This window comes from Cherax quadricarinatus, chromosome 13 (assembly GCF_038502225.1).
Source record: "Cherax quadricarinatus isolate ZL_2023a chromosome 13, ASM3850222v1, whole genome shotgun sequence".
Lineage (NCBI taxonomy): Eukaryota > Metazoa > Arthropoda > Malacostraca > Decapoda > Parastacidae > Cherax > Cherax quadricarinatus.
The window spans coordinates 12298709-12310739 of NC_091304.1; the positions used below are offsets into that span (position 1 = coordinate 12298709).

Genomic DNA, 12031 nt, shown 5'->3' on the forward strand with positions numbered 1-12031 from the left:
GGAGAGCATTTAAATCTGTAGGAGAAGGAAGGCGGGGTAGCTGTCGTCCTCGAAAAGATTGGAAGGAAGGGGTAAGGGAGGGTTTGTGGGCGAGGGGCTTGGACTTCCAGCAGGCGTGCATGAGTGTGTTTGATAGGAATGAATGGAGACAAATGGTATTTGGGACCTGACGATCTGTTGGGGTGTGAGCAGGGTAATATTTAGTGAAGGGATTCAGGGAAACTGGTTATTTTTATATAGCCGGACTTGAGTCCTGAAAATGGGAAGTACAATGCCTGCACTCTAAAGGAGGGGTTTGGGATATTGGCAGTTTGGAGGGATATGTTGTGTATCTTTATACATATATGCTTCTAAGCTGTTGTGTTCTGGGCACCTCTGCAAAAACAGTGATTATGTGTGTGTGAGGTGAAAGAGTTGAATGATGAAAGTATTTTCTTTTTGGGGATTTTCTTTCTTTTTGGGTCACCCTGCCTCGGTGGGAGACGGCTGACTTGTTAAAAAAAAAAAAATTAAGATACTATTACAGGCTGAACCTGCATTAATAATTTCATTGAATTTTTTTCTTTAGGCTCGTGAAAAGCAACTTGAAGAGGCAAGAAGATTAGCTGCTTTGCAGAAACGTAGGGAGCTCAGAGCTGCTGGCATTGATCTACCTCAGAAACGAAAAAAGCGAAAAGGAGTTGATTACAATGAAGAAATACCGTTTGAGAAAAAACCAGCACCAGGCTTTTATGATACTTCACAAGAAACTTATGACCCTATGCAACCCAACTTTAAACGCCTTCGGCAACAGCACCTTGATGGTGATCTGCGGTCTGAAAAAGAGGATCGGGAGAGAAAAAAGGATAAACAAAAATTAAAGGACCGAAAAGAACAAGGCGTTCCTAACTCTGTGTTTGAGAATGGAGAGGCAAAAACCAAAAGGAGTAAACTGGTATTGTCTTCACCACAGATATCTGAAGAAGAATTAGAACAGGTGAGAAAGCGGTCTTGTTTTTTTTTAATACCTTTCACATATGTATCCAGCATATTGACTAATAAGATAGTATACTGGTTCGTGGACAGCAACCATCCAGGAAGGTACTATTGTCTTGTATGAGTGTGCAATGAAAGCTTGTTAAATGTTTTGCACTCTGGAAAGATTGTTGTTTTTTTTTTTGTTTCATGTAAAAATGATAAGTAAACCTTAAACTTCCACTTACTTTCAGTATGCACATGCTTTTCTTTCCTGTAATTATGTTATTAGCTCTTAATTCTAAAATATTTCTGTTTCATCTTATGATGTCTGATCTGGGACTGTTAAGTGGGAGATAATTCCAAATCAGTAATGGATAAAACACTTCTTTGTTTCTGGCATGTGTATATTCTTTCCACAGCTGATGTTGCCTTGCCTATGAAGTAAGCTTTTCATATTTTCAGCTACCATTTTGCTTCTGGTCTCCCATATATTACCTTCACTTTGCTTCTTTATTGAATCTCTTAGTTTTTTATCCCATTGCATTCTGGACTACGATTTAAACTAGTCATTGTAAAAATCATGAAACTTTAGATTTTAAGTTTTTTATTGGCAGTGTTTTATAGAATAAAACAGGGACATATGAAAAGGAAGAACTCTAGCATGCAAAATCACCAGACATGAGCCTTTGTTAAATGAATGCCCATTTGAAAGTGCTAGACCTATAGTAGAGGTGCTTTATAATTAATAATGTGGTTCTAGGAATGGTGATGTCTAAGGACACGGATATGAAGGTGGGGCATGGGTATAAAGACAGAATATGCAGAACAATCTTTAACTGGGACATTTTGCTCAGGGTGGAGCTACCCTAAATAAAATGTAAAAATCTTTGATTTGTATACACGTAGAGTCTTCATTCCCATAAACTATCAGCATTCTTTCTTCCTTCAACGAACCAGCCGTATCCCACCAAGGCAGGGTGACCTAAAAAGAAAAATGAAAGTTTTTCTTTTTAAATTTAGTAATTTATACAGGAGAAGGGGTTACTAGCCCCTTGCTCCCAGCATTTTAGTCGCCTCCTACAATACACATGGCTTACAGAGGAAGAATTCTGTTTCACTTCCCCATGGAAGTGGAACAGAATTTTGACATTATGCATGTGAATTCATGAAAGTGGGGTAGCCATTGGCCCTATGGTGAACCAAAGTAGCAGCAATTACTGGGTTCTTGGTGTTCTATTTGGTGGTCTGGGTGAAAAATGTGTGACAGATATGCCTTGTGTTGAAATTGTAGTGTATATTGAGTGTAAAGTCTTTGTCTTACTATTGCAAATTTTCATGTAGTAACCTATAATTTATATGTAAATTTCTGAATAAATGTCATATACTGTAATTTCAGTATGGGAATACAATACTGTATTACTACATGTGATTCCTTCATTTTTATAAATCTTGAAAGTAGTGATTATTCTTGCTATATCACAATTGTTTTTTTGTACATAGGACTGAAAGTCTATCCTCTTTCTAACCAAGAATTGTGCTGATCAGCTGAAAACTGAAGTATATACATGTATTACATTATTCAGATGAAAAACTTAGTTTCATGAATTTTTTCTAGGTTGTAAAATTGGGAAAGGCTTCAGAAGCTGCAAGAGAACTGGCAGAAGAAGTTGGAGGAAGTGGTGCATCTCAGGCTTTATTAGCTGAATACAATGTGACTCCTGGTCAGGCCATTCGCACTCCTCGTACACCAGCTGACATGGATCGTGTAATGCAGGGAGCACATGACATAATGGCTTTGACTCATGTTGATACACCACTGAAAGGGGGTATAAATACTCCCCTCAATCAGCAAGACTTTGGTGGTGTTGAGCCCAGCAAAGCTGCAATTCAAACCCCCAATATAGTTTTAGGTACTCCATTCCGAACACCCTCAGGCACTCAGATAACTACTCCAGGCCGCACACCTGGAGCACTCACACCAAGAGGTCAGCCATTACCCCCAGGATCAACTCCAGGTGCAACACCCATTAGAGATAAGCTAAATATAAATGAGGAAGGTGCCCTAGTACCCATAGATGATCGCCAAGCTCTTAAAGCATACCAACGTAATATGAGAGAAGCTCTCCAGTCAGGTCTCAAATCCCTTCCTGCACCCAAGAATGATTTTGAGATCGTTGTACCTGATCAGGAAGATGGTCAGCCAGGAGATGAAGACAAGGAACGAGGAGAGCCTGTGGTGGAAGACCAAGCAGATTTGGATGCAAGGTAACTTGTGTGAAAGTTACGGTTAATGGTATTATGAATGAAAAGTTAACTATTAAACTGAAGGTGTGTCATAAGGTGTTTTATTTGATTAAAGCATCAGCAGGTTTGGTATAATTATGTAAAACTTTCAAAGGGGAGTAAAAGCAATCAAGAGAAAGGTACTTTACATGTGCTGTAAAAGTGTAATATTTGTCTAGATAAAGAAATATTGATAGCTGAGAATTATGTTTAGTAAGGATGTTAATAGAAAGTTCAAAAGCATAGTGAAATAACAAAGCATGGTGGGTGCTTTGAGAACCCTTGTGAATATAAAATGGTTGAGTCTTAACTGTTCAGGAAGCCAATATAGACACCAGTATCATCTGTATATGTGGTTTTGAATTAATATTATTAATAAATTAATTGATAAGTGCTAAATTTATAATTATTATACAATGTTTGGAGAATGGAAACAGGTTCAATCTGAGGAAGGGGAAGATAGCTTTAATTTCTTAGATCAAGAGCCCTTTGCCAGCACCAAGGCATCTCTCTAAAAGGGATATGAGGTTGTAAAAGAGTTTTTTAGCCTTAAATAATTATTATTTTTAATATTATTATTTTGCTGATTATTATTATTCACAAAAAAGTACTGAACCCATGTGGGGCATTCAGTGATGCAAGGAAAGGTAAGCATGTTTAAAAAGAAAGATGAAGGGTGGAAGGTGAGTACACAGGCATGAACAATAAATCGGTGTTATTCAAAGAGAATAAGCATTGAAGTTGAGAGGTTACGGAGAGGAAAGGTGTTAAAACATTCCTGGGCTTTAAAAGAGAAGTTGAAAAGGAAGGCAGTCTTTCAAAAGATATTGGACTATTATTACAAAAATTCTCCCAGTGGCACTGGGAACCTCTCCGTGAGATGGCTCCTCGGTGAATCTGGTGTGACCAGTATGTGGTGCCAAGAATACTGTTTCCAACAGTTTACAGCAACAAAGAAAGCACTCTCAGATTGCCATGAGTAATAATAGTACATCAGAGGCATTAATTACTATGGATGTTTAAGGCAAAATGAATGGTATGTGGTGGAATAAACTCTCTTGATTCCAATAGCCAAACTAATGGAGGGACAGATAATTCCTGATCTCTAATTATCACCCAATTCTTTTAAAAAAAGTTAACCTTACTTTCTAGCAGTTTGCAAGTGGAATTGTTAAAAGTGTTGTTTATAATGGGACACCCCCCATCCTTTCAGCTGATGTTCTTCCTGCTACGCAACTAGGCATGTACAAATAGTGTGCGTATCATCCACTTACCATATGGAGGGTCAAGCCTTTATCTCTTCATCCACTTAATGGTCCATATGGGTTTAGCTCTTCACATAAAATTAATAATAATTATAATGATGCCTTTCCCTCATCGTCTCCACTTCTCATTCCCTGCCATATCCCCCAGTATCTCTCTTTCCTTCAAAGCAGATGTTTTGGAAGAGGCACTGGAAGAAAGCTAGCAGATGTTAAGTATTGCTGTAGGGTCTTAACTTTTAAAGATTGAAAGATGGTGTACAGTGGAACCTCAAAAATCGAACTGCTCCCAACACGACCAATTATGTAAGTGTATTTTTGTAAGTGCTTTTATAAGTGTATTTTTGAGGGTCTGAAATGGACTAATCTAATTTACATTATTCCTGATGGGAATAAATTCATTCGGTAAAGGCACTCGAACAGCCTTCTGGACCGAAGAAAGTTCGATATTTGAGGTTCCACTGTATTAGTGAATGAGTTTGGTGTGATGAGTTTTCAATGTGCTTGATTCTTTTTAAGGTCTGTATTGGAATAAAGGAGCCATTTGATAAAGAAAATAATGAATGCTATTAAAATGATGGTGGTCATATTTAAAAAATCTTATAAACATAAATTATTGTTCATCTATATATTAGCCTTAGTTGACATTAAATAAGTATATTTTCAAATTGTATCATATATTCCATTTCAAAAAAATCCTGACATTACTTTATAAAATTAGGTTTATTACTAAGAGATATACTGTGACACTTACTGCATTTTAGGGCTGTAGCTGATGCAGCTGCCCGCCGAGATGCTGAAATGAAAAAGCGTTCACAGGCAGTACAAAGAAACTTGCCACGGCCTCAAGAAGTGAACTCATCAGTGTTAAGGCCCATGCATGCTGATATTCACCTCTCAGATCAGCAGAAAGCAGAGGAATTAATTAAGCGGGAAATGGTGACCATGCTCCATTATGATGCCTTACACACCCCAGCTGGTCTTCCAAGTCGCAAAGGTTAGACACTGACCATTGCCCACCAAGGTAGGGTGACCTGCAAAAGAAGAAACACTTTCACCGTCATTCACTCCCAGAGGCAGGCCGATACCACAATTCGGTGTCCTCTCCAGACTGCAAATATCCCCACCCCTCCATCAGAGTGCAGGCATTGTACTTCCCACTTCCAGGATTCAAGTCTGGCTAACCAGTTTCCCTGTTCAATCCAAAAACCATTTGCCATCCACTTACTCTTATCTAATGTGTTCACACATGTCTGTTGGATGTAGAAGCCTTTCGTACACAAAACATATGTACAAGTACCATCCGACTTACGACCGAGCTTGGTTCCGAAAAACTGGTCGTAAGTCAAAATGGACGTAAGTCGAACCTTTGAAAATTGCTGACACACTGGGTAGGGCATAATGTCAAACCTTTGCTATATAAGCTGGCTGGCTGGCTGGCTGGCTGGCCGGCTGGCCGGCTGGCCGGCTGGCCGGCTGGCCGGCTGGCCGGCTGGCTGAATGAATGAATGAATGAATGAATTTGGATCTCTCTCTCTCTCTCTCTATATATATATATATATATCTTATTCTTTTTAGTAATCTTTACAGGAAAAGGGGTTACTAGCCCATTGTTCCCGGCATTTTAGTTGACTTTTACAGCACGCATGGCTTACGGAGGAAAGATTCTTATTCCACTTCCCCATGGATATAAAAGGAAAAGTAATAAGACCAAGAACTATTATGATAAAATCAAAGAAAACTCAGATGAGTGTGTATAAATAAACGTGTATGTGTAGTGTGACCTAAGTGTAAGTAGAAGTAGCAAGACGTACCTGTAATCTTGCTTATTTGTGAGACAGACAAAAGACACCAGCAATCCTACCATCATGTAAAACAATTACAGGCTTTCGTTTTACACTCACTTGGCAGGACGGTAGTACCTCCCTGGGTGGTTGCTGTCTACCAGGGTAATATTTAGTGAAGGGATTCAGGGAAACCGGTTATTTTCATATAGTCGGACTTGAGTCCTGGAAATGGGAAGTACAATGCCTGCACTTTAAAGGAGGGGTTTGGGATATTGGCAGTTTGGAGGGATATGTTGTGTATCTTTATATGTGTATGCTTCTAGACTGTTGTATTCTGAGCACCTCTGCAAAAACAGTGATAATGTGCGAGTGTGGTGAAAGTGTTGAATGATGATGAAAGTATTTTCTTTTTGGGGATTTTCTTTCTTTTTTGGGTCACCCTGCCTCGGTGGGAGACGGCCGACTTGTTGAAAAAAAAAAAAAAAAATATATACAGTGGACCCCCGCATAACGATTTTAATCCATGCAAGAGGGGTAATTGTTATGCGAAATAATCGCTATGTGAATGAATTTTCCCCATAAGAAATAATGGAAATAAAATTAATCCGTGCAAGACACCCAAAAGTATGAAAAAAAAAATTTTTTACCACATGAAATATACATTTTCCCACACACAAAGAGAAGGATACATGCACAATAGTAGAGTAGTACATGCACAGTATATATTGTGCATGTACTAGTCTACTAAATGAAGAATAAATGACACTTACCTTTATTGAAGATGCAGCAATGACTGATGAGACACTGTGTCCTGGGAGTGCCTTTTCCTCCTGAGTACTGTAGGTCCTGTTTGGCATTTTCTTCCAGAACAGGCCTTATCACACTGTGTATGCCACTACGATTCTTAAATCTCTCAAACCAACCTTTGCTGGCTTTAAATTCACCAATATGAGCACTAGTTCCAGGCATTTTTCCCTGTTCACCTGGGTGTTAGTCGACTTGTGTGGGTTGCATCCTGGGAGACAAGATTAAGGACCCCAATGGAAATAAGTTAGACAGTCTTTGATGACACTGACTTTTTTGGGTTATCCTGGGTGGCAAATCCTCTGGGGTTAATTGTTTCTTGGTATTCTCAATAAGCCACACCAACAACGGTGCTACAGCAGCAGCAGCAGCTGACGGTGGTACAGCAGCAACAGACGATGCTACAGCAGCAGCAGACGATGCTACAGCAGCAACAGACGATGTTACAGCAGCAGCAGACGATGCTACAGCAGCAGCAGCAGCTGACGGTGGTACAGCAGCAACAGACGATGCTACAGCAGCAACAGACGATGTTACAGCAGCAGCAGACGATGCTACAGCAGCAGCAGCAGCTGACGGTGGTACAGCAGCAACAGACGATGCTACAGCAGCAACAGACGATGTTACAGCAGCAGCAGACGATGCTACAGCAGCAGCAGCAGCTGACGGTGGTACAGCAGCAACAGACGATGCTACAGCAGCAACAGACGATGTTACAGCAGCAGCAGATGATGCTACAGCAGCAGCAGCAGCAGATGATGCTACAGCAGCAGCAGCAGCTGACGGTGGTACAGCAGCAACAGACGATGCTACAGCAGCAACAGACGATGTTACAGCAGCAGCAGACGATGCTACAGCAGCATCAGCAGCTGACAGTGCAGCAGCAGCAGCAGCTGACAGTGCAGCAGCAGCAGCAGCAGCTGTACCACCAATAGTAGCGATGGTTGATTGGGGTTTATTATACAACCTGGCCAGCTCGGAGACATGCACTCCACTTTCATACTTATCAATGATCTTTTTCTTCATCTCTATTGTAATTCTCACCCTTATTGCTGTAGGGTTGGCACTAGAAGCTTTCTTGGGGCCCATGGTCACTTATTTTCCAGAAAAAGCACCGAAAACACTGTAATAATACGAAATATTCCGATTGTATGCTTGGATGTTACCGCGGAGGCTGGCTGGTAAACAATGCCACCGGCGGAACATGTGAGCGTGGCTCAGGCCGCACATTGGACGCGTCTCGGACGAAAATCGGTGAGCGGGTTTTTAAGCGGTATGTGAGGCAAAATTTTGGCGATTAAAGCAAGCGGTATGCGGATTAATCGCTATGTGATGCCATCGGTATGCGGGGGTCCACTGTATATATATATATATATATATATATATATATATATATATATATATATATATATATATATATATATATATATATACAGTGGACCCCCGGTTAACGATATTTTTTCACTTCAGAAGTATGTTCAGGTGCCAGTACTGACCGAATTTGTTCCCATAAGAAATATTGTGAAGTAGATTAGTCCATTTCAGACCCCCAAACATACACGTACAAACGCACTTACTTAAATACACTTACATAATTGGTCGCATTCGGAGGTAATCGTTATGCGGGGGTCCACTGTATATATATATATATATATATATATATATATATATATATATATATATATATATATATGGAAAGCATATAAATCTATAGGGGAAGGAAAGAGTGGTAGGGGTCGTCCTCGAAAGGGTTGGAAAGAGGGGGTAAAGGAGGTTTTGTGGGCGAGGGGCTTGGACTTCCAGCAAGCGTGCATGAGCGTGTTAGATAGGAGTGAATGGAGACGAATGATACTTGGGACCTGACGATCTGTTGGAGTGTGAGCAGGGTAATATTTAGTGAAGGGATTCAGGGAAACCGGTTATTTTCATATAGTCAGACTTGAGTCCTGGAAATGGGAAGTACAATGCCTGCACTTTAAAGGAGGGGTTTGGGATATTGGCAGTTTGGAGGGATATGTTGTGTATCTTTATACGTATATGCTTCTAAGCTGTTGTATTCTGAGCACCTCTGCAAAAGTAGTGATAATGTGTGAGTGTGGTGAAAGTGTTGAATGATGATGAAAGTATTTTCTTTTTGGGGATTTTCTTTCTTTTTTGGGTCACCCTGCCTCGGTGGGAGACGACCGACTTGTTGAAAATATATATATATATATATATATATATATATATATATATATATATATATATATATATATATATATATATATATATATATATCTGTATCTCTCTCTCTATATTTTTTTTTTTTTTTTTTTTTCAACAAGTCGGCCGTCTCCCACTGAGGCAGGGTGACCCAAAAAAAGAAAGAAAATCCCCAAAAAGAAAATACTTTCATCATCATTCAACACTTTCACCACACTCGCACATTATCACTGTTTTTGCAGAGGTGCTCAGAATACAACATTCTAGAAGCATACACATATAAAGATACACAACATACCCCTCCAAACTGCCAATATCCCAAACCCCTCCTTTAAAGTGCAGGCATTGTACTTCCCATTTCCAGGACTCAAGTCCGACTATATGAAAATAACCGGTTTCCCTGAATCCCTTCACTAAATATTACCCTGCTCACACTCCAACAGATCGTCAGGTCCCAAGTACCATTCGTCTCCATTCACTCCTATCTAACACGCTCACGCACGCTTGCTGGAAGTCCAAGCCCCTTACCCACAAAACCTCCTTTACCCCCTCTCTCCAACCCTTTCGAGGACGACCCCTACCCCGCCTTCCTTCCCCTATAGATTTATATGCTTTCCATGTCATTCTACTTTGATCCATTCTCTCTAAATGACCAAACCACCTCAACAACCCCTCTTCTGCCCTCTGACTAATACTTTTATTAACTCCACACCTTCTCCTAATTTCCACACTCCGAATTTTCTGCATAATATTTACACCACACATTGCCCTTAAACAGGACATCTCCACTGCCTCCAACCGTCTCCTCGCTGCTGCATTTACCACCCAAGCTTCACACCCATATAAGAGTGTTGGTACTACTATACTTTCATACATTCCCTTCTTTGCCTCCAGAGATAACGTTTTTTGACTCCACATATACCTCAACGCACCACTCACCTTTTTTCCCTCATCAATTCTATGATTAACCTCATCCTTCATAAATCCATCCGCCGACACGTCAACTCCCAAGTATCTGAAAACATTCACTTCTTCCATACTCCTCCTCCCCAATTTGATATCCAATTTTTCTTTATCTAAATCATTTGACACCCTCATCACCTTACTCTTTTCTATGTTCACTTTCAACTTTCTACCTTTACACACATTCCCAAACTCATCCACTAACCTTTGCAATTTTTCTTTAGAATCTCCCATAAGCACAGTATCATCAGCAAAAAGTAACTGTGTCAATTCCCATTTTGAATTTGATTCCCCATAATTTAATCCCACCCCTCTCCCAAACACCCTAGCATTTACTTCCTTTACAACCCCATCTATAAATATATTAAACAACCATGGTGACATTACACATCCCTGTCTAAGACCTACTTTTACCGGGAAGTAGTCTCCCTCTCTTCTACACACCCTAACCTGAGCCTCACTATCCTCATAAAAACTCTTTACAGCATTTAATAACTTACCACCTATTCCATATACTTGCAACATCTGCCACATTGCTCCTCTATCCACTCTATCATATGCCTTTTCTAAATCCATAAATGCAATAAAAACTTCCCTATCTTTATCTAAATACTGTTCACATATATGCTTCAATGTAAACACCTGATCTACACATCCCCTACCCACTCTAAAACCTCCTTGCTCATCCGCAATCCTACATTCTGTCTTACCTCTAATTCTTTCAATTATAACCCTACCGTACACTTTTCCTGGTATACTCAGTAAGTTTATTCCTCTATAATTTTTACAGTCTCTTTTGTCCCCTTTCCCTTTATATAAAGGGACTATACATGCTCTCTGCCAATCCCTAGGTACCTTCCCCTCTTTCATACATTTATTAAACAAAAGCACCAACCACTCCAACACTATATCCCCCCCTGCTTTTAACATTTCTGTCATGATCCCATCAGTTCCAGCTGCTTTACCCCCTTTCATTTTACGTAATGCCTCACGTACCTCCCCCACACTTACATTCTGCTCTTCTTCACTCCTAAAAGATGGTATACCTCCCTGACCAGTGCATGAAATTACTGCCTCTGTTTCTTCCTTAACATTTAAAAGTTCCTCAAAATATTCTCGCCATCTACCCAATACCTCCATCTCCCCATCTACTAACTCCCCTACTCTGTTTTTAACTGACAAATCCATATTTTCCCTAGGCTTTCTTAACTTGTTTAACTCACTCCAAAATTTTTTCTTATTTTCATTAAAATTTCTTGACAGTGCCTCTCCCACTCTATCATCTGCTCTCCTTTTGCACTCTCTCACCACTCTCTTTACCTTTCTTTTACTCTCCATATACTCTGCTCTTCTTATAACACTTCTGCTTTGTAAAAACCTCTCATAAGTTACCTTTTTCTCTTTTATCACACCCTTTACTTCATCATTCCACCAATCACTCCTCTTTCCTCCTGCCCCCACCCTCCTATAACCACAAACTTCTGCCCCACATTCTAATACTGCATTTTTAAAACTATTCCAACCCTCTTCAACCCCCCCACTACTCATCTTTGCACTAGCCCACCTTTCTGCCAATAGTCGCTTATATCTCACCCGAACTTCCTCCTCCCTTAGTTTATACACTTTCACCTCCCTCTTACTTGTTGTTGCCACCTTCCTCTTTTCCCATCTACCTCTTACTCTAACTGTAGCTACAACTAAATAATGATCCGATATATCAGTTGCCCCTCTATAAACATGTACATCCTGGAGCCTACCCATCAACCTTTTATC

The 12031-nt window shown here is 40.0% G+C and overlaps 1 protein-coding gene across 1 annotated transcript in view; it reads left to right on the plus strand.

The window, feature by feature from the left end:
- Cdc5 (cell division cycle protein 21) overlaps positions 1 to 12031 on the plus strand; it is a 47707-nt gene that overhangs the window by 18843 nt on the left and 16833 nt on the right. Inside the window, exons 4-6 of the mRNA XM_070084517.1 lie at positions 569 to 976; positions 2573 to 3222; positions 5267 to 5499. Coding sequence (XP_069940618.1) covers positions 569 to 976; positions 2573 to 3222; positions 5267 to 5499 — 1291 coding nt within the window. The remainder of the gene's footprint in view (positions 1 to 568; positions 977 to 2572; positions 3223 to 5266; positions 5500 to 12031) is intronic.